General features: G+C 41.7%; 1 protein-coding gene across 1 annotated transcript in view; it reads right to left on the bottom strand.

Annotated features, from left to right (window-relative positions):
- Positions 1-1,707: 1,707 nt before the first annotated feature.
- Positions 1,708-24,243, bottom strand: part of WTIP (WT1 interacting protein) — a 120,568-nt gene continuing 98,032 nt past the window's right edge. The window contains exons 4-8 of the mRNA XM_050922819.1: positions 17,868-17,930; positions 12,592-12,722; positions 11,230-11,281; positions 8,404-8,472; positions 1,708-6,039 (exon numbers count right to left, since the gene is read on the bottom strand). Of these exons, the coding sequence (XP_050778776.1) occupies positions 5,887-6,039; positions 8,404-8,472; positions 11,230-11,281; positions 12,592-12,722; positions 17,868-17,930 (468 nt within the window). The 3' untranslated portion in view covers positions 1,708-5,886. The remainder of the gene's footprint in view (positions 6,040-8,403; positions 8,473-11,229; positions 11,282-12,591; positions 12,723-17,867; positions 17,931-24,243) is intronic.

The following is a 24,243-nucleotide window of genomic DNA, read 5'->3' as shown; positions in this document are numbered from 1 at the left end:
CTTGGCAACAACTGTCGCTTCCTGAACAATTAGGATCCTAGGAGTACATTAGTGAAATGAAAAAAGGGTTCTGCAATTATAAACTGACCCGATGTGTGAGTCTCCACATGAGACACATGAAATATCAGTGTGGGTCTGTTAATTAAGACTGTAACTTCCTACTCAGAGTTGGGCAGAAGCCCTGACTCATTCTCCCCCACAATTAATTTATATTAATTTTCCAGCATGTTTCCTGTAAGATGGACACAAGGGTAGGTTATTGTTATACGTATAATGGTCCTTTCAACGAAGCTGCATACACGTAGGCAAAAATAGTGGCTGTAACAGGAGTCTGGCTTAGTTTGTCTGAGGTTCTGAGATGCAGCCCCAATGATGCTTTTCCGTTAAACTCTTTGCAAGACAGTTATAGTGTGTATGAAGAATTTAACAAACACACACATTTACATCAAGCTTAACAGCAAGCAGCATGAGGTTATTGATGAATTCATGATTCCCCCTCCCCCTTCAAAATGGTGAGAACATGGCTTGGGAGATGCCTTTGCGACAGCTACACCACTGTTCTAAGCAATCTCTGCTCTTTCCTAAAGAAATGTGATGTTTTGTAAAGCTTGCCATGGCCACCTGTGCAACTGAAGACATACCAGTGAAATCTGCCAGAATTAGCAGTAGCTTAAAACCATCAATAAGGGAGTCATATTGTGTATCAGTACTTAATACATATGCCATGTATGGGGGCTAAATGACACTGTGTATGTCCCATGCTCAAGGCTGGAAGAGCTCAAGCTCCTGCTACTAGTGGCTCATACCATTAGGTCAACAGCAGCACTAAGTTTTGAAAAAGCTTCCTGGATGGGAAGGATAAATAAGGACAATAGTCTAGAGAGGAGGAGACTCAGGAATTAAAAATGATGGTCTGAAGCTTACCAGGGGTGGAATATCCAAAGTGTGGATGTATGTGTGGAGGGGGGATGACCTTGATCTGCCCCAAGTAGATGTGATAAAACAGAGTCATGCTCACTTGCCTGCAGGAGAGGGTGAGTCTAGAAAGATTAGCAAAAAAGTTAAATAAACTGATAAAACTCCCTTCTCTTCATGTGTCAGTATCTAATGCCTGTGTCTGTAATTTTCACTCCATCTGAAGAAGTGGGGTTTTACCCACACAAGCTTATGCCCAAGCACAAGGTGCTTCTGGACTCCTTGTTTTTGATAAAACACAATCGGTCAATGTGAGCAGCTAGCGTTAAAACTCGTGGACATGCCTATAAAGCAAAGTAACTGGGTAAGGAACTACAGAGACCTATCCAAACCAGAGCACTGATCCTGCTGAGCCTTTGCAGAATTATCGCCCAAGCCAGTGCCTCTCTAAAGGAAAGTGTGAGCATTATGAAACAGTAGGTACCCTGAGAAGGATGTGTTTATCTAAGCCAAGTGCTATAAATATGAGATAGCCAGACTGGTTAAGGTTTAATTACAAATTGCCAAAATTCTTTTCTAAGTGGAGCTGCAAAATGTTAGCTATGGGCATATTTTAGACCCTAATTATTTACACTTGCATTAAAGAACCAAACACTTTCATGAATACAGCTGTAATCAGTTAATATCAGTTGGCATTTCTGTAAGCAGCATAAGGATCTCTTAAAATGTTTTTACTGGCAAACGAATCAAAATAAACTCTTTACTGATAGGCAACAAATTACAAAATCAAAGTTAACTACAAAATGTCTTTATTGAAAAAAGCAGATTATAACATCTAAGGTTAAATGAAACTTCTGACTTTTAATATTAAATAATTTAGGATGATAGCAAGTAGCTTCTTCTTTAGATAAATAAATCTACATTTCCCAATCTTTTTCTTCAACAATCAAGGGAATCAAACACTGAAACATAAAAACCACAAGTCATTCTAGGGACTAAAAGACAAAGAAGCACATTTAGAAGTTTTACAAGGATATATACAAAAATAGTTAAACTAATGTGTATTTGCAGCATGTAAACTAGTTACATGATATACAAACCGGGCATTTATATATTTCCTACAAAATAAAAATCAACGTTGGTCCAAGTTCTTGGAAGAAACTATATTCTTTTAAAGAAAATGAAAATATTTCTCAACTTAATTTAAAACTTAATTTAAGTCAAATTATATATTCTAGTTATGGCATTAGTTGCATGATGAATCAAACTTTGAAACTTTTCTTGAAACACAAGAAAGCAGCTTTTGTGTGCCTCCTTTAGAGCTTTGGTTTACTCAACTGTTCTGGAATTTCTTGTCTTCAAGAACTCCTCCATTCAGACATTACTTTTGAAGCCCCACTTTACAAAATATACAAACCCTCCTTTTTGAAAGCTCAAATATCTGAGATTTCCTCCCCCCTTCCCAAAATTAGCATCATTTTGGTCATTTCTTTGGAACGTGTCTTCCAGTGCACGAGGGATTCTGTGAATCTTCTAAAATGGTTACATCCTTTTGGGACACTGTAGAAATCTTCCACAAAAATGAAATATGAAAGGTTTATTCCTGAGTTCTCATGATACAAATGAGAACAAGTTGTAAAACGCTGAAACTTTATGGAACTATTCTGAAAGTACAGCACACAGAGAAGGTTTCCAATAAATAATCATGTTATAAAATGAATGCTAGGAAGTTTACATCTGTGTTGAACTGACATAAGAATACTCCTTAAGCAAAGCATTAGATGCTTTCATTTATACAATTTCCCAGACAGGAGGTAAAATGCACAGGAACTGTCATTAATACTAAATTGTACAGCTTGTCACTTAAGATTTGCTTATAGCTTCCCCTTATTCTTCCTTAATAATAATAATAAAATAATAATAATAGGTGAATTATACCAACCATGCTCCAGCTCTCATATTAATGGTGTAAAAGCCAGCTGACCTGAAGAAGAGTTTTGTGTAGTTGAAAGCTTGTCTCTTTCACCTCCCTCACCTCCTCTCTCTCAAAGCCAGTTGTAATTTATGGTGTTTTAATAGAATGCCCCTCTCTAGAGAAAATACTGGAACAACAACTGCTGCTTTCTCGTTTTAAACAAACTGCTCCTTCTATACTGAAACATAATTTTCAAACATTTTACCAAGAAGATACTTAACACATATTGGAACTGAGTAGAACTACTAGAAAGAACTGAAAAATCAAAATGTGAAATTCGGTATTATTCTGTTCTAAAGTCTGATAGTTTTTGAAGAAGAATTGTATGTACAGGTTAGATAGTGCTGTCCACTGAAAAGTAATGCCGGAGTGAAAACTTACAAACTTAAATAGACCTAACACTAGTTAATACACTGCCAGACGGATGGTCTAAATGACCTTGTTTGGTGTCTCATCTCTTTTCTATGACGTTCTAGCTCCCAGTCACCTGGAGCAAATACACTTTTCAGTAGAAAGCACTGTTCTGGGTTGGCTTGCTCATGTGAACAGACCCAAATCTTCTGTATGTTTTAATATTTGTTTCTTAATGTGGGAGGTTTTATACATATATTTTTAACAATAACACATGCTAATACAATGCCTTGAAACCCAAAGCTGTTTTGCAAAAGTATTATGCTGTGACTAATACCAAATATTTACCTTTAAGCTTTGACACCCTCAATTTGATACTTTCATTACTAGGCAAATTCCTTGAGTTACTTAGATAAAGTCAGATTTGTGAGGTGGTTAATTTTTACTGCTTAGGTTTTAGGAATGAGAAGCCCAAGCATGTATTTGTAGGTCATCTTTGTGCATGCACTCATAGTAACTGTGCACACAAAGGTAGTGCAAATAAATGCACAAAGCTGTATATGGGCCTCTGTTCTCATTTTCCTAAAAATCAGAACCATTGTATCAACCACTGTAGGAAGAGGTTATTTATAGCATTAGCAGTGCTCCAAAACATGGCTTTCATATTAACTAAAGCCAGCTATTAATTATAAAATGACTGGTTAAAGGCACATTGGACTTACTGAGGCGCATCCAGCAGGGCAGATTAATCTCTGCCAACCAGACAATTCAGCAACAGTTTCTGAACTGTTGCATTCATCTCTTCCCATCACCAATGAATGTATTTTTTTTTTTACCATAACGATATTTTGGAATATCAAAGCTCTATAAAGGAAGTGAGAATCTCATGAGTTAATCATTCCATTCAGGAATCAGAGCCCATTGGTTGTCCTTGTGCTTTTCAACCATATCCTGAATTGCCTTATTGCATCAATGGAGTCTCTATGTACTACACTTCAATGGTGTTGCCAAGTAGCTATTTCCTTAAGTAGTTTGATGAACCTTAACATGTGACCATCTTAAAACTGATGGGCCAGATTCTTAGGTGGTGTAAATCTGTGTAACTTCGTTGAAGTCACTGCAGTTCTTTCAATTTACACATGTTGAGAATCTTGCCTGATATTTCCACCTAATTCACAGTCAAATAATTTTGTCATTTAAATACATCTGAGGAAGGGTGTGATGGCCATATTTCAAACTATAAAATAATTTCAGGAAGGGTAGGTCAATTCTCATGAGAATACATGGAATTGTTATTTAAACATACAGACATGTGATTGCATGTAAATCATCAACGCACAGTAGAAAACAAACATTAAAAAAGATTAATCTAACTTCCCATATGGAAGATATCTATTACCCCAGAGTTCTGAGGTTATTGTAAAAGCTTATGCAAAAGATGAAAGTGTGTACATTCTATGTACATCTAATACTTGTTATAAAATACCAATTTCTGTTTCAATTGTCTGAAACTCTAAATTATTATTTCTGCTAAATCATGCTTGGTTTTTAAATGAAGATGATCACTGTAATCATTCAAAATTACATCTGGAAAAGAACACATCAAACTGAAAAGATGACAAAACTGCTGCCAATTTTTAAAATGTAACAACAAAAAATTGCAAAGCAGTTTGTAACAAATGAAGTTTTGTACAAAACAAGTAGGATTGAGACATAGAAGTGTCTCCTTGCAGAGCCAAAAGGGCTGCTAAACCTAGTGACAAAAACAGATTTAAAAAATGGATTGCTTATTAAGTGCCAAATCGCCAGAAGAACATGACAAATGCTTTTAAAGCTGTGGTTGGTCTCGTGCCACTACAAGCTACAAAAAACCAAGCACATACGTGGCAAGTTATTATGGAAAGCCAGAATTTTCTTCATATGCAATAACCCCTTATGAAAGAATCTTAATTTTGCGAATGGACACATTCTTCTGTAATGTGCTTCCTATAGAAGACACCTGCCATGTTTCTGCAGCAGGCTAAATACTCTGTTGGATCACTGTGATAGCAAATAGGATGGAAAAGACACTGGCCTGATGCCTTTCCTAGGTGTGAATACCACCAATTTAACCCATGTTTGAAGATTTTTGTTACTAAAAATATATTTACTTTGCTTCCTATGAACTACTGCTGGGAATCTAAGTATTCCAGAAATGTGAGAATGTTTATTCTCTAAGACTAGGATGCAATGGGACTAGCTAAAATGCCAGTATTTAGCTTATCACGCTTGTTGTGATGTGTAGGTTGCTAACTTGGGGGGATTAATTCTACACTTCTTGCTCAGGCAAAACTCCCACTGGAATGAAGCAAACAAGGAGTGTAGAACAGAGCCTTTCATACCACTGTACTGGGAAATGCTGCTGCTTACAGTTAGTTCAGTGGTGCATTTTTTTTTTTTCAAGTAAGTGGTGTGTTAGTGAAAATGCTGAAGGTAAATGGAAACATGGACATGATCATAGAGGCCCTCTGACATACGATTTAAAAAAAATAAATAACTTAGCTGGTTTAGAGGGTTATTAGAGGAATTTCATCTTTAAAAACTGGAAAGTCATTTTTAGTTCTTTCATCTTCTCTCTAACGATTCATTGCTATAGAAAGTGTCTTTCAGAGTTCTGTAACATGCATTGGGTAACTTGGAGGTGGATGTGGTGGCACTTTGATATTGAGGCGCCTAATATGACAGCCATGACAGAGTAGGTGGCCCTCTAAAGGATAGCAACGATGGCCTTCTTCATCATTGAGCTGGAGACCGCAGTCCTAAGAGAGACAAACACACATCCACAAGTTAGCTAGTGACTGATTACGTCATTTCAATAAAACATCAGTCAGACTTTGAAGCCTCTAAGGAGTCTCTTGTTCTCTCTTTCATGTTAACTGCAGCAATCTCAGAACTATTTGGTAGATGGACATTGACTATAATGTATTAAATTAAGAGCAAGTCACTGAAATTTAAGGGAACGTGAAATTTATGCAATTTTGTGGCATATCTTCTCTGGTTGATACCTGCATTTATTTTCTTCTGTCCACCTCACTGGTCTAGCCCTGACAAAGATCAGACTAATCACATAGTAATGTAGCACACGCTGACCTCTTAAATGTGGAGTCGGTCAGACAAGCTGAATGATATTGGACTTGGAGTGAGGAAGAGCAGAGATAGTTGGAGAACCAGAGAAGAGCTGAGTAAAGAGAGACCATCATTTGGACAAGAGAAGCGCCATTTGAATTTTGGACTGTGATGCAGAATGGACTTCCTAAGATTGGTGTTCTGGTTGGGGTCCATCTTACAGATAATGAGGCAAGCTGAAAAGTTCAATGGGTGTCAGGCCTCATGTTCCAGTTCAGGCCTCTCACTAAATAGGTCTCTTCTTTTCTTCAGTCCGTTTCTCAGATTAAACTTAGATTAGATGAAGTAAAACTGACATATTTTAAAAGCAGTTTTTAAGAAGCGGGCAACTTTTTCTCCCTGAAATTCTAACTGACTCGCACAAAATCTGGGGGCGGGAGTCTGGGTCTTATTTACGTAATACCTCTATGGAATGGCAAATAATTTCAGCCAGCAGTGGCTGAGTTCAGACAAGAGTAGAGTGACAGAGGTAAAAAGAAAATAACCCAAGTAAAATAGGAATCTTCCTTGGTGACAACTGTGTGTGCTGCAGCCGCGAAGTGCTTGGGTTCAGAGCAGCCTCTTGGTTACTTATCCATGCCAGTTGAGGTCAGGCAAATCATGGAGGTTTTACATTTGGATTCCAGGATTTGGAAACAGGGTAGGGAGTACATAGAAATTCTGACTTCTAGGTAATCCTGATGAAGAAGTTGAGCAGTATGTGCAACTAGATAATTTTCAGTGCTCCTCACGTTATATTTTCAATATCAAAGATGAGGCAAAGTTTAATGAATCATATTTGAAATGTGATCTGTTAACTTTCATAGCTTACGTTAAAATGCTCAAATCTTGTCATATTTCTACAGTGAAAGTATAAAAAAGAATAAGGCATTAATGTGCTTTCAGGCCATGCAGGAGCATTTTATAAAAGTTTAGGGATCTTTTATTATTCAGATAATTCAATAATATATATTTTCTTAATAACTTTATATACCTTAACTTAAAAGATTTCAGGAATATAAGAGAACACTTCGGTAAAGGTAAAAGATCATTTGTCAGAAATCTTGTTGGTTTTGGGGGTTTTTTTGGGCCAGACATTGATAAATTAAGTGACGAAATACAAAGGTAACAGGAAGGAACTTGAGATTTTATGACTTCTTAGCTTCCATCACAGCTTATAAATGAATCTCTCAGATTCTTTCCCATTTAATTAGGTAGGAAATTTTCAAACAGTTCCACCATCGAGCCCTTTTAAAAATGTATTACGCTTCCCTGTAAAGAAATCACAGTAGCTGGAATATGGCAGGTCTTTTGTCAATATAGTGGAGTCTACAGAAAGACGAATGTTCTCCACAGTGTAGGTAAACAATGCAAACTCTGAATGCTCAATTATTTTTAGACCATCAGCCTCAGAGCTTCAATTAGAATCATGGCAGACTAGATAGCAGGCTCAGATTTGATGGGCCTGCTATCTGAGAATGAAACAAACCCTGAGAATGAAACAAACCCTGAGTGAGACATAAGAGTCTGGGCTCAGGCCTGTGAATTGCTAGCCAAGCACTGTATCGGATTGCAGTCATGCCAGCAGGCCTGCTACCCATCGGCAATGCTCTGTTAGTTCAGTCCTTTGTTCAGAGCTTTAATGACTTGGGATTCACTAAAGAAATGCCAAATGCTAATAACATGCTTAGCCCCCCACCTCTTCTTTTTCCTCTCATCTTGCTGCACAAACATACAATGTTGCCCTAAAAAAGGCTGTCCTCTTAGTGAGTTTCACTTTTAAATGGGGCCGTACTGATTTACAAACTGCGGTTTGGTTTGCAACACAGACACTTCTGCCTCTTTGCTCTTAGTGCCAAGACAGACAGACCATGCCAGGAGACGGGAACTACTCACTATGGACCACATCACCATCTAAAGCCCAGCCACTGATTCACTGCTACACTCAGGCATCTTCTGCTCCTAAAGGCCAGATCTTGCCTTGATGCAACACAGTGGCAGAGATGCTGCAGGCTTACCTCGCAGTGATAACATTCCACGTGGTAATCTCTGTCCATGGACACCACTCGAATGGTCTCCTCGGAGCCCTGGTTTGGAAAATAGAGAGAAAAATCAGACCAGGAATGTAGGTGGCATTTTGTCAATTTTCTACCTGTTGCTTACTGTTTGTACAACACTATTATTCTGGCACAGTGGGTATCCTGGATCTCTAAGAGCCCCCTGTTTAGACCCCAGCTGCACATGTGCAGTTCCCTTTGAAGTCATTAGCAGCTATCCCTGTCTATTCAAAGATCAGAATTTGGCTGATGGTTCACAAGGTCCTAGGACTCCCTTTGAAAATGGCTCATTTTCAAGGAGAACCCAGGATTTGGAGAAATTACCAACCAGAAATGACAATTTATTAAGCTGTTTGTTCTTTGCAGCCACTTTGCGCTTGACTTTCCACCAAGAGTTCACACACACACTATCATAGGTGCACCACCAGCTTGAAATTTGCATAGTCAGATAGCACAACTGTTATCTATGTCTGTGGCAATATCCTGGCCAGTGGGTACACATGCATTAGTGCACATATGAAGATACGTGCCAACCCAGGCCCTGCAAAGCAGCACATGCGTCACAGGTAACTTCACCGACTCCTTTTCTGAGCCACTGAAAATGAAGCTTCTTTAAAAATTTTGCCTTGAATTGTTTCTAGTTCCAGGTGTGCTTAGAGCCTGCGTCACATCTGATGCTCTATCGGAGAGGAGCGGCAGGCAAGTCATTACCTGACCTGCCAGACTTGAAGTAACACATACACCCTCCTTGGGAAACAGCATATCATGTGCTTGGAGGAGGTTTGCTACAAGTCTTGCTGACTGCCAGCTAAGTCAGAGGATGAGGTAGAATGGGCCAAGCTTTTAGGGAAAGGGTTACTCTGTAAATATGCAAAATTCAGGGAAGTAGATGAGAATAAAGAGAACGTGTGTAATCAGGGCATGCTATCACAGGCTCCTCTTTAGAAGCATTTCAAGTATGAGAGATGCAGGCACCTCACTGAAGCAGTATGGGCAAGATTGTGGCTTATATACCTGATGTGCATTGGAAGAGGAGCAGAAATGTGGCATGTCACATTCCCCTTTGTGCATGGCAGACACTGGCTCAGTGACTTATGGGGTGCACATGATGTGGCCTCTACAATGCGTACTATTAGTCTGGAAACATGGAATGTGCACCAGGAAGTGTGTGCGTGTAGAAGGGAGAATTGTCAGGCCCTGGACTATAACCTTGATCTGATCAGTCCCTTGATCTGATCAGTCACTGCCTCTTGGATGATACGACTGCTGCTGGTTCTATGCCACTTTCATGTCACTACCAGCAGAGTATGCATTAGTGTCACATGCAGCCAGGAGAATAACAAGGTATGTGGGTGAACAGATCCTCTCCTCATGTACAAATGTTGTTCAGTGCCAAAGTGCCACTTCCAGCTAAGATAAAACATATAAGTAGGGATCAAATTCCAAAGTATTCAACCATTTGGTCAAAGACAATTTAAATAAATCTGAACTTTGGCTTGGCTCAGTTCAGTCCTGCTGTTATTGGCTTGATTCTGCCACCTCTTTTCATGTTGCATAGTACTTTCTTGCAATCAATTTGCAGAGTAAGATGCTACTCAATATGGGTAAGCGTGGTCGAATAAGGCCCTATACAATTCATACATAAGATGCTTGCAAGGAGCTACAGTTGCAATGTGCTGAGCACCCCCAATTTTCATTGATTTCCAAGGAGTTGGGGGAACCCAGCACTTCCTGGGAGGGAGCTTGCAGGATTGGGCCCCAACATACATGCCAGATAGTTCTGGTATCATTATTGTAATTACTAGCAGGGAGACCTATAACAGATTAATTGAGCTGGGTTTGTGTAATTTTGGAAAAGTAAGCCCTTATTAAGTAAACAGCACATGCTCATGGGCTTACTGAAAATAAAAAGTCAAATCCCATAACTCCTCACTTCACATGGTTTGATAAGACATCTTTTCTACAGTTAATTTGCATCCTCACTGCTCTGTGCAGCAGGTTGAAACTAACACAAGGTCTGTGATATCCATCACCATGAACAGTGATGATAATCTGTCCTGAAAATCAGTTTAATGTTCAGGCCCTATTAGTGCTGCTTGTACAAGCTCCAAAGCCCTGTCTTCCTTGAAAGGTTGAGAAGGTTTTGTTCTGGAGTTCGGGTTTCAATTCACCAGACAGAGAGAGGCCCAAAGCTTGGTGGGGTTTGGAACCAGCGTTTTGCTTCAGATCCATCTCGAATACACAGTTCCCCAGCTCTGCCTCAAACATTGTAGCCAACTTTCTGCAGCACTTTCATCCATGGCACTGTGACATGGCTGTGGCCATGTGCTCTTTGAACAGGGCAAATGTTACCATCATCCCCTGTTTGGAGCCTGAATATCTTAACAGCTAACATCAGATGTAGCAATCAAAGTGTACTTCTTGAATGAATGGGAAGTTGAGAGATTCTAAAAATAAATGTTCTGTTCTCAGTTCTCTAGCCAGGACTTTGAATTAAATCAGATGTACAGCAACATTAATTAATACCCCTGAAGCACCACAAAGTGCTTTGGTGCATAATTGCTAAGTACTGTGATTATTATGACTCGGAGTTGTATAAGAATCATATTATTGCTGAGCTGTGTTTAATTTTGTATTAGATATGTAGTTCATTCTGGGGCTGGGGAAAGGGTCTTGAATAGCCAAGGTGTCTATTTCTTACTGTGTTTGAGCAGACCTTTGAAAAATGTCCATATGCAAACAACCACATTATCTAATGAATTATAACACACACACACCCCTTCATACCTGTGCTGGTAGAATTGGCTGGTTACAGGAAGCGCATTTTGGTGCGAAAACACTAAGATTCAAGAAGAGAAAATGTTCACATTAGAGTTAAAAAATTTTTGAACCCTGAGAGCATTTCAACCATAGCTTCTCTTTAGAGATGGGCTTTAACTGCAAAATATGGATCCACATCAGGAATTCAAACTCTGTGCAAGTTTGGATCTGAGGAAGGGGCTGATTCAAGCCTATGTCAGATCTCCCACACATCCATATGTGGTTCGATAGGTACCTGTTCCCCTCCTCCATTGATTACTGTATCCAACACTCTTATTAATAAATGCCATACACATTTCCTCAATGAACCTGTATATAGAGAGAAGTGTTTCTTGACTTGGGGATTGTGACCCAACAGGTATCAGAGTAGCATGACCATCCTGTCCTCCTCATACTGCTAAATGGGAGAGGGGTGGGTCCCAGGTAACTGGAGGGGGAGTTCCAGGGGCTCTCAGTATGGAAAAGCTTGGGAACCAAAAATCATTCTAGGACTTTGTCCATCACAGGGCTTGAACAGCTTTCCTATGTGGTTACAGCTCTAACAACTGTATCAAAAGCAGCGGTAGGGAATTCAAGAAAAGGTGTTGGCTACAAGTGGTTGTTGGGGCTGAAGGTGGAAAATCAGCTCATGCTGAACTGGTCAAGCAGTCTCCCCTACAACTGTACTATAGAGCAGTTGTGCTGATATTCACTCCACTCCTGTGCTGGGACGGATTGGAGTGGATCTGGAATTCTGTTGACGTCAGTGTGATTCCTCTTGGGCACAGTGGCCTGCATTAGCAGATCCTATGGCAGGACTGGGCATAGCATGGTTTGTGATACAGCGGTGACAGCGCCTGAGAGCCTTCACATTCTCTTTGACAGAAGGGCGTCCCAGAGTGGTTACTGGGCCTCAGCACAACTCAAAGAGTTGTCGTCAGGATGACACACACAATTCTAACCTTAACTGGAATATTAGTGGCCATTATATTCCATTACTATGATTAACAGAGCTAGGCTCTGACAGGAACAGAGGATTTACCGGTGTGCACATAAACACATACGCCTACGAGTCCATGAGAAACCTCAACAGCCCCTCAGGAGAGAATTCGTGCATAAGGCCTGATTCTTCTTTACTGCTCTGGCAGTATAAAAGTAGCCGTTAAGCAGATGTAAATGTAAGTGACTCTTTATGCTGTCAGAGTGGTGTAAAGGGGCCTTGGGGCAAAATTCCAGGCCAGAGTTCTAAAAGTATTTAGGCACCTAACTCCCATTGAAATCAGTGTCTATTGCAAAGATGATTCAATATGAACAACTTTTCAAAAGCAGTCAATGCATCTGTGTTCTTACGTGTGATAGTCTTTGACACAGTAAATATTGTTCTCCACGTCTACAGTGAAGGGGACTCCATCCAAACATTCATTACAGACCACGCAGCGGAAACAGCCAGGATGGTATGATTTTCCAAGAGCCTGTAAGATCTTAAGAAGAGCCAGACGACAAAATGAGACCATGTTTGTTTTCCAGACAACATTCCCCGTGCATCAGCATTTCTAGATTTTAATCACAGCATGCGCCTCAGGAAGAAATATTGACTTTGTGGCTTCACCAGCAAAGGGCCTGACTCAAAGCCCAGATTTTCATTAATTTCAATGGGCTTTGCACCAGGCCCTTGGTGATGTAAAGGGACTGTGAAAATTGGAAGTACACTGGGCAAGTAGCTTCAGCATTCACTATGGAGGGATGACAGTACAAATGGATGTGCATTAAACCAAAACTCTTCATGCACAACCAAAAGTAAAAATGTCTTCAGATGGAGACTGGATGCCTTTCTGGGAGATGTTTTAGCCAAACAAAAGTTACTGGGCTCAATACAGGGGTGAAATTAAATGGCATGTGACATATAGGAAGTCGTTCTAGATGGTCTCTTGTGGCCTTAAAATCCATGAATCTATGAAAAACGGTAAATTACAAATACAAAATTTAAATAATCAAATCCTTATTAGTTGTCCTATGCCACCACAAATACAGCCTGGCTATCATCTACTTCGCTGTCACAGAGATGGCTCTCTCTTTTACAGCCTGATCAGGTCTGAGTTTTCAGTTAATATAAACTGATATTAAAAATGTCACAGGCTTTTGAGACTCTGCCAATCAGTGTTTCAGCAACTGGCTTCCAGCACAGACACCTCTTTATCCCCTCCAAAAAAATCCTTTTGCTGCTGACGATCTTGCAAATAAAACCTTTGCATTGCAGCGCTGGTATTTCAAGGAGGCTGTGCCAGGCATATGGGGCAACACTGGGAATTTATTTTGCCTCCCATACATGGTACAGTTATGCAGCTCACAACAGGTTACATCAGACATTGCACATTTTTTATGGGTGACTGTCACCTTCTGAAAGCAATTTCAAATTGTATCTGCCAGTACATTTTCCCCAGCTCAATGTGGAGAAGCTAACAAGTTAAAGATCCTTTCCGCACTAAGGTCCTAAAGCCCTGTGGATATTTTTATGAGTAAAGTTCAAATCAATAAAACACAGTGCCTAGGAAGAAGTATGAACTACAGTCCAATTGTGTTTTTTAAAGAATACCCGAGGGTTATCTAGCCAGTGACTGGGTATCAAGTTTAATTTGATCTGTATGTCTGTTATTACTCAGAAACTACTCATTCTCTCTCTCTCTCTCTGTTTATCTGTGTTTTACCACATGCATTGCCTTGGTATCTGGCTATGAAGATAATAGACCAATTATTACATTGATCTGACTCTGCAGACATTGAGGGCACAGAACTACCGCTGAGTCAGCTGCAATTCCAAGTACTGAGCAGCTTCGGGCCCAAGTCTGTGGAGGTGTCATAGGTCTGAGCCTTTTTTTATTTTTTTATTTTTCTTTTAAAACCCTGTACAATGATAAGCAGGATTCCCACTACTGCACAGACATATTTGTTTTTCTACTCATTACTGGGGGAGGGCTTGAAGGAATTAGCCAAATAAGACTGCTTAATTTCTGGAGCTCACAGCAAAATTTCCTTTTGTTGTAGCATGCTTGCTAATAGGAGAAGGCAGATGATCACCTGCCAAGCTTCCAACTACAGCGCTCCATCAGCTAGATACACCTCTACCCCGAAATAACATGGGTTCGCATATAGCGTGGTAACCCCGGGGCTCTGGCAGTGGGTCTCCAGCGGCGCTTTAAAGGGCTCAGAGCTCTGGCCACTCTGGGGAGCCCTGGGCCCTTTAAGTCACCGTCAGAACACTGCTGCTGCAACCCCGGGGCTCCGGCAGCAGGGCTTGGGTGGCGATTTCAAGGGTCCGGAGCTCCCCGCAGCCGGAGCCCAGAGCTCTTTAAATCACCACTGGAGCCCTGCCGCCGCTACCCCAATATAACATGGTTTCACCTATAACACGGTCCTTTTTTGACTCCCAAGAATTGTGTTATATCGGGGTACAGGTGTATTATGGACTCCTGAAATGACCCTTCCCTTCCGTCCCAGCTCTAGAAATTTGTTCTCCGGCTAAAATGAACAATATCAAACCAGGGACACCCAGATAGGAGCAAGAATCCTCATTAGCTAAGTCATCCCAGCCAACTCTCATTTCCAGACCCACCCGAACATCAATGCTTGCAATTTAGTCGCTATTTAACAACTGCGTGCTACCATTTGAATACATTTTAAGCCAAGAGGAAAACACTAGTGTACTAGAACCTTATGAACATTCAGCTATAGTCTACAGAGTTCTTTAACATGCATTTAATCCATTTCATTTTGTTTGGGCCAAATTCACCCCTGGTCTCGCTCTAAAGGATGCATTTGGCCCAATATACCCCCTTTTCTTTCACTTTAAAATAAATCAGTTCTGGATGCTAGCTCCCTTCAAGCCACAGCTATAAGCCCCCTTCCTCATTAATAAAGACGTCAAACCAACAAATAGCTTTGTGGGCCGTACTGATGCTGTCTGCTGTGGTCTGTTCTCCCATCAATGTACAGAAGGGGGATTTATGGGTAGCACTTGTTTATTTTAATGAGTGTAAACTGTGCAAATCAATGGGAGAGCAAGCGCTGCTGATGAGCCAGCAGGGGGGGATTGCTGCTGTTACAGAAGGACAGCAACTAGCCCCAGAAAATAAGTGTCTGCTGTCAGGGGTATAACTCTTGTGGGTTTAGTACTAATTCATAGAGCTATAAATTGTGATTTTTTCCCCCTCCTTTCAGTTTTATTCTCCTGGACTGGTAGTAATAGCAATAACAGAAAACTTTGAGATCCTCCAGTGGAAATGTAAAGTCCTTTACCAACAATCATCAGTGCAACCTTATGTCGGTGCTGTGACCCAGTAAGTATTCTTCGAGTGATGGTCCCTATTTGGATTCCAAACCTGGGTGTGCACGTGTGTCATGTGCCAGAGCCGGAAGAAGTTCTGTAGCAGTGTCTGCTGACCCTTATATGCGTCAACCTTGTGCAGGTGAGGCTAGAAGAGGCCGTGTGGAATGCCGCCACTCCAGTTCCCTCTTACATGACCAGAGCTGGAACCCCCATTGCCCTGCCTTCTCGCTAAGAGAGTTGGCTGTCCATTCTCCTTTGTGTATATAGCAGTGGATGCTAATTTTTCTTGTTTTTGTAGTGTGCTAGTGTGAGGTTTCCTTTTGGACCTCTTCCTACAATGGGAAGATCTCCCCACCTGGGGATTATGTCCTGACAAGTCAACTTCCAAAACTGCTTATGGTCATGCTTCTTCTCTGCAAACGATGAGCATCAGCAGTGCCTTTACTGCCTTGGCAAAGCCCATGTTGTCATCCGTTGCATGGTTTTCTTTTCTTTCCTGTCCCGAATGCAGGAAGGCAGGGAACTTAGCCTCTTCCATCAGGAACTTACAGAGAGAATGTTCCCACATGCACAATCAGATCTGGAACCACCGGAGCAGTGTCTGGCATAGTCTATGAGTGCCCCTCCGACTTCTTCCCGGGTGCTGGCTTGGCTGGTACTGCTGCAATCTGACAAGCCCCGCCGTGAGCACAAGCACAGACATGCGCCTAAGGCTGGATCCTAGTCTGGGACAGCCTCTTAATGCAGTGTTGACTCCCCGAGCCGGGCCATGTCAGGTGAGTTGCATGCTGACTCGGCTGCTCCATCTCCCAAGAAGCCTTGGATGGAGCCCTTGATAGCTCACTCTCCCCACTGTCTTCCATAAGGCAAGGTCCCTTTATGCCTGCACCCCAAATTCATCGCAAAGGTGGTGTCCGCGTTCTACCTCAACCATCTGCTAGTCTTCTATCCCCAACCCCACAACTCCCAACACAGCCAGGACACTGCACTCCCTCAACATCCGCCATGCACTGGCCCTCAACCTCCAACGCATGCGGGCATGCCTCACCCAGACTCTTTGTTGCTGAATGCTGCGAGGACCCAGCTCGCTCCTCGCAGTGCATCTCCAAATAGATCTCCCGTTGCATTTACAAATGCTACACTCTTTCCAACATAACTCCACCTCCCAGAGTCACGGCTCACTCCACATGAGCACAAGCCGCTATGTTGGCCTGCCTCGTGGATGTGCCATGGCAGCTATGTGGAACTCCATCCACACCTTCACCTCTCACTACACCATTGCTCTGGGATCGGGGGCTTATGTGGCCATTGGTCATGCTGTTTTGGGATCTGTGACTTCTCGCAAGTCCTTGTGTCCACCTCCACGCTGATCACTGGTTGCTACTAAATCACGTTTGGAATCCATATAGGGACCATCATGTCAAGAAGAGGAGGAGGTTACTTACCTGTAACTGGAGGGTCTTTGAGATTCGTGGCCCCTGTTTGGATTCCAGTCCCTTCCCTCCATCCCCTCTGCTGCAGACTACATGCTTAGCGGTAAGAGGGCTCAAGAGCAGCATCAACCCGCACAGCCTCTTATACCCTTGGCTGGGCACACAAGGATGATGGACGTGCAGGTCAATGGACACTGCTACAGAGCTGTTCCAGCTCCAGCACATGGTGCACATGTGCACTCATGCTTGGAATCCAAATAGGGACTACACATCTCAAAGAACCTCCAGATACAGGTAAGTAACCTCCTCTTATTCACATTTCACAGAAGGGGATACTGAGGCACAAATAGGTTAAGTGAGGTGCACAAGATCACAATGCAAGAGAAGGGAAAAGAGCACTGAACTTTTGATGACTAGTTCCCCCAGCTCTGACCAATGACCATACTCCCTCTCATATGATAGGGTTCCTGCTGTTTCACCTGGCTATACAAGAAACAGCATTCCTTTGTTTTATCACTCTCCTCCAGAAAAGAGTCTATATTTTATGGCATGATATCAAAATGTACTACAGTTTTTTCACTGTTGGCTGACTATATCCCCTCCTCCCTGCTTGGTGGAACTCTCAGTAATGTCAGAATTCCACATGTTTAGATAGAGGAGAAGGGCCACTCTATGCATTAAGTGTTAATGGCAACACTATGTGAATTTATTTTCATTTTAATAGTGATACTTCCTTGATTAAAATGTCCCTGGCAGTAGTGAGGACGTGGCTATGATCTGACGAGGTCAAAAGCAAACAGCATATTACAATATACTCCCTGAAATGCAAACAGAAATATATTCCACAATTAAAGAATTAACTCTCTTACCATTTCCATTATGAGGTGTCCACAAACAAAACACTTGTCTGCTGTTTGTTGAAAGCCCGAATACTGTTCAAATGACAGAAGAGAAAGGATTGTTAGTAATTGCTAATCTCTCTTCCTTTCTTTCTGAAACTATACCTGTCTCATGAATGCTGTGTTGTTTTTTCCATCTGACCTGGGATGAAACGAACCACACTGCACTGCGTTGGCTTGAATACTTTTCTGATGGCCTACTTTGAACTGATGCAAAGGCCTTCACACTGTACTTTGAACATTTTCAGGTACTAGTCTTAAATAGCTTGAGTTAGTTTTGCCCTCTGATCCAGGCATGTAATTCCCATTGAGAATAATGGGGATTGTGGGCACAGTTACACGCTTTAAATCCTGAGTATAACTCCATTCTGGTTTTGGAAAGATGAAAATTTATTTACAAAAAGTTAAAAATTGGGTAAGGATGTATGAGTGAAATCCTGACTTCATTCAACTCAATGGCAAAACTCCCATTAAGTTCCATAGGGCCAGGATTTCATCCGGTCTTGTTTAGAGACTGAGAGAAGGGAGAACTAAAATGCACAATTGTAAACCAACTTATCAAGGCTATTGAGCCTGACAACTGACCTACCTGACTGATACCCTATAGAACAGAGTTTGCCTGAAGGACTCCAGACATGTAATTTTGAAACTGATATTTGCAGTAGCTGAACTTTATCCTCACCCTGCTCCGTCCAATATAAACAAATGGCTCCACGTGCATTCTTTCCTATCACAGGGAATGGTTGCCCAGTTGTTTACATTTGATTGCACAGTAAGTTGGACATTTGATTATTTGAACATTTTGGGGTTATAGCAAAGTTCATCAAAAACATGCTGTGGTCTTGGAGCTAGACTTGGAACATGAGGCCAAGGGTAGGATGTCAAAATGTAGATCATGTGACACAGCCCAGCTCTGTTGGCCTGGAGAGCACAGTGTGTCCTTACAGCCATGGATCTAAAAGAGGCTAAGGCCATGTCTACACTTACTGGGGATTAAGGTTGTTGCGATTGATGCAGCGGGGGTCGAGTTAGCTGGTCTAGAGAAGACCTGCTAAATCAACCACAGAGCGCTCTCATGTCGACTCCAGTACTCCACCGGAATGAGACAATTAAGGAAAGTCGATGGGATGCAGCATGGTGTAGACACAGCAGTAAGTTGACCTAAGCTACGTTATTCAAGTAGCTGGAGTAATGTAACTTAGGTCGACTTACCGTGGTAGTGTAGACAAGGCCTAAGAGCCTGATCCAACTGCCAGTGAAGTTAATGGGAGCAGTTTCTTTGATTTCAGTAGTCACTGGATTAGACCATTAACTAGCAAGACGTCCTCTTTGTTTTATTTTTCCAGATAAAGTGGCAAATTGGGGACACGGTTATAAACAATTATAAACTGAAGTCACTTTCAGATGCCACAATGGACAAATAAGCTATTTATTAAATAATATGCTATTTCAATTCTCACAGCCTTCTCCTTGTCTGCTTTAATATTTCCTATGTATTGGACAATATAGCACATGTAATGATAAAAAACAAAAAAAACCCCTTAGATTAAGTAAAGCTTTTAAATTGTAACAAATGACCATATCAGATTGTTTAGTATACACCAGTGTCCATAGACTGTTACTCACATATTTCTGCAAGTCATTTTGCTGCATTGCGTAATGGAATTAGTGTGAAATTGTCTAGTTCTAGAGAAATGGTTGGGATCCGCTCCTCACTCTACTGTCAGCAGCTCTAAGACCAAAATATTTGCTTTCTTATTTTTCTTCCAGCAGACAAAGACACTGCTACTATCCGGGAATCTCTCTGGTTCCACTGTATCTGAATGACCATCTGGCTAGACTGTTTCCTAAGGTTGCGACCTCAGGGGTTGCTGGAAACAGGTGGGGAGGTCCTAGCAGAGCAGACAGCAGAAGATTAACTATAGTATAAACCCAGCTAATTCCAAAATCCTGTCAGAATGAATTTAACAGTACCATCTGGCTGTCATTTGATAAAGAATGCAAAGGAGCATTTACCCAATTATTGATTAACAGGGACCTTATTCCCAAAGAACTGAATGGCTTGTGGTCAGGCTAATGTCATTTATTGCTGTCTGGATTGCTATAAATTACATTATTTGTCAGAAGGCAGGGTTTTGTTGACACACAATCTCTCTTTATCACTAAACCTATTAAATTAAAACCATAATTAGTTTCTAATGGGGGAATTGTATTTGTAAAAATGCAACAAGAGAATGATTACCCAATTTAAGAAAATGCTACAAAATGGCACCAAGTCCAATCACATTGACAAACTATCTTATGAGCTCAGTGAAATGACCCTCTTTACTACTATATTGTGCTCTTTTCTGATCATAGTATTGATCTGGAAAAGCCTGAAACCTTTTGGTTCAATGAGAGTTAGGATCTGGATTAGTCTCCCCTGGTGTCTTAAATCTATAGAGGATGGAGTAGAATGACAGCCTCTCATCTCAGCAGCATTTTTTTCTACAGTAAAGCAGCACGGTGGATACTGCTATCATTAAATCTATATTATCCTTCTGACAATAAATGGCTTTTGCCAGGTATTCATAACTCAACCCTGCAGTACATATTTTTATTCTAAACATGGAGGGCTCAAATAACAGTTTTAGGTTTTAAATTCTAGGAACACAGAGGACAAAGTAAACAATACTTTGAAACAGCAAAATACTTGGCACTGTGCACCTTTCCTCTTTAAAGTGATTTACTAATATGAAACGGCACAACTTTCCTGTCAACTAATATTTATCCTCATAGTGCAGGTGGGGAAACTGAGGCAGAAAAGGTGTGACTTGTTCAAGACTGAAGAAGGGCAAAAATGGTCTTGCACTTAAGGCATAATTCTAGGGCTCAAAAGAACTAGGTTCAGTTCTTGCAACAAAGCCCAGCACGCTTTTTGATAAGTCTCTCATTCCCACTAGGTGGGATTTTCAAAAGAGCTCTTGGTTGGTCTAACTTGGCTCCTAAGGAAGTCAATAACTTCCATAGGAACCATTAGGTAACCTCAAGTGCTTTTGAAAATCTCATCCTATGTTTTAGTTCCTCCATCTGCAAAATGGAGATAACATTTCCTTTCCTCATGTGAGTGTTGGGTGGATAAATGTCTGTAAATCACTCAGACTATAGTGATGGTGGATCTACAAGAGAGTCACAGGTGAGATTAGAACTCAAGTGTTCCTGGCTCCTGCTCCTGGGCTCGGGCTACTCCTCTGTGCCTTTGTTACAGACACTACTGGTTTCAATGCTTTCATTAACATGCAGCCCTGTTTTATTTTACATTTTATGTACCAAGAGTTTATAATTCTGACACTGCACATATTTGGCCATCTTTTAAAAATCACTGAGCCGATTTTGTTTAGCTTTTCTAAACGTGCCAGTAACTTTTTCTGTTACTGTTTCTTAAGCAGATAAATATAATTACATACTCATCTAGAACTAGAAATGTACTTGCATGGGCCCATGTACAGTATGTACCCAAGATAAATGAGACACATTTTTGAACATTCACAAACATTGAGGTGGTGGGTTGTTTTTTTTTAAACTAATACCATGAATAACACTGAACAATGTTAAAGTTGTTACACAAGCAGAGGAAAGCTCTGAAATTCAATGGTCAGCCTAAGGCATCCTCCTTCACCCCCACTCTTGTGACTTTAAAGGACAATATTCCTTACCAAAATACAAAGAAAACAAATGGATCCTGGAGATCTAACAATTTACTGTTCTGGGATCTCAATTTTGTCCTAACTTTCCTCCCACATTTAACTCTTTATTCACACCCATCTCTCCAGATGTTGTTATCGGATTTTCTGAGCAAGAGTCAATACCTTGTTTCAGGATCTTGATAATCTATGCATTATTTATCTCTAGCTTGTCAGGTAGGGCTTTTGGGTTTTTCTTACATATATAGACCTTAAGAACTATATTGGAGTTCAAGAGTAAAAGGAAAAGCCTTGGCTAGATGAACTTCCTTTTGTTTGCTGTCTCCCAGCCTTTGATTACCAAACAGGCAGAAATCACTAATGATTTTTCCCAAAAGCCTTTGTTTCAATGGGAGAAGAAAAACCTTCTGCCCAGATTACTTAGGTCTGTTTTGTGCCCTTCTTCTCCCCCGTGATCATCTCAAATTTTAAAGGACTTCTCTGTCCAACATGCAACATATTCTAAAGAAATTAACAATGCTTTTGGAGCATTTAATGGATAATTATGCATAGAGGGTAATCCCATCAAGTACTGGGAGAAATTTCTCCTTTGTGCAATCAGTTCTTGAACCAGCCTCAGCTGGATCTTTTAAACTCTGATGCTCGCATCAGGAGTTTCAAGAGCGAACACACTGAGAAATAATACATCTGGAAAAGGTTTCAGGACCTTCTTTCTACCTTAAATTAGAGACATGTTATTATGTCGCCTTAGCATGCCTAACCATGCCCAGGAAGTAGATGCTGCTGCTTCCCCCCACCCCCGACCCCGTGTACTTGTGACAGAAATTGCTTTCCCTCTGACAGATGCTTCAGACCCCTTTGCTTTCTCAATGGAGATTTAAAAAAAAACTAGTAAAAGTTAGTGGGAAGAGATCAACTAGCTTAGATTTTGGCAGATGCTGTGGGTGACCTGCCTGTAGTAATGTTACAAAATTACCAAAAATCACTGATACTGCACTGCAAAAGTTGCTGAATTTGATCCACTCAGCCTAGATTTGAGATTCCTTCTCTTTTATGCTTAAAAGGCCTTTGAGAGGGTAGACCAGGAGTTTTTGCCAAGATGCTTCAGGCATTTAATTCTGAAAACTCATTTCTGAATTGGGTGCTATGCAAATAATGTATTCCAACCCCAGGCCGTCTGTAATCCCTCACAGACTCTCTGCTCCTTGGTTTCCCATTAGCAGAGCATCTGTCTTCTCTCTCCTTTATTGTTTGCTCTCTGCGTGGGACCCTTAGTACATGGAATACAACAATGCAAGAAATTCATGGGATCACGTTCGGAGAGGGAAAGAATATAAAATTTTGCTTTATGCAAATAGTCTTTTTTATTTATTTTACACACAATTAAATGAGGCTGTTAAACTGCACTGAACAAAATGGGAACTTCTCAGGCTTTAAGATTTTTGGAGTCTCATGGCAGGTGGCAGGGGTTAAACTCAGGCGGAACGGTCTGGAACCGTGTTCTGCATTTTCCCTGACATACTTTATGTCCTGCTGCCTTGCCCTGTCTTGCTGACAGTTTGGCTCACGTTGCTCCCGCACTACGGCATCAGTCCTTTTTCCTGCTTTTTGGCTTCCGCTTTACTCCTTGCTCTACCCAAAGTGCATGGGCAGGGAAGGAAGGGAACTGAGCACTAATCAGAGAAATACTCATTCAAACTGTGCACAGACCTCTGCTGAAAAGCAGCTCTCCTTGGGAGCAGAATTTTGCCTTAGTGGTTAGGCATCTGGTGACCTCTGAAGACAGCATAATCTCTGCTACATTGGAGGCCTGAGGACCTCCATGTCCCAACACCCACTGAGGCTGTTTTTTGTCTTGTTTGGTAGAGGCCAAATTATTACTTCTTTCTTAGTTCTAAGTGAAGAATGTTCCATCGGTGTCAGTGGGAGTTTTGCCTGAATAAGGAATGAGAAAAATTCAATGAAGGCCTAAGAATTTGATGCTTCAGTACTCGCTAAGGGACAGATTGGGAAGTTCTTACTCATGCTAGGTAGCATCTCACTCCAGATGTAGTACCATTTACTTCAGCTACCCATCATCTCATGATACGTAATTTGTGTAAGAAGTTGTATATGTCAGAACTCATCTTCCTAAAACAGGAGTGGGCCTGGATCTGGCGCCTCAAGGCTTTGGATCTGGCCTGCAGGATTGCCCCCCCCCCCCGGGTGCGGCAGGCCCCGTGCTGCACTGAGAAGCAGCCGGCACCACGTCCCTGCAGCCCCTGGGCAGGGGCAGAGGGCTCCATGCGTTGCCCTTGCCTCCAGGCACCATCCCCTGCAGCTCCCATTGGCAGGGAATGGAGAACTGCGACAAATGGGAGCTTCGGGGGAGGTACCTGGAAGCATGGCAAGGGCAGTGCACACGGAGCCCTCTGCCCCCTATCCCCCAGGGGCTGCAGTGCTTCCTGGAGCGGCGCAGGGCCAGGGACAGGGCATGTACGCAGGGAGCCTGCCCTGGCCCCGGTACGTACCACTGGCACCCCAGAGCTGCTTTAGGTAAGCAGTGCCGGGCTGGAGCCCGAACCCCTCCTGCCCCCCAGCTCCCTGCCCTGAGCTTCCTCCTGCAATCCACACCCCTCCTCTTGCCTTGAGCCCCTTCCTGCACCCCGCACTCCCATCCCCTG

The sequence above is a fragment of the Gopherus flavomarginatus genome, chromosome 14, assembly GCF_025201925.1.
Source record: "Gopherus flavomarginatus isolate rGopFla2 chromosome 14, rGopFla2.mat.asm, whole genome shotgun sequence".
Classification (NCBI taxonomy): domain Eukaryota; kingdom Metazoa; phylum Chordata; order Testudines; family Testudinidae; genus Gopherus; species Gopherus flavomarginatus.
This window is presented reverse-complemented; position numbering and strand designations above follow the sequence as displayed.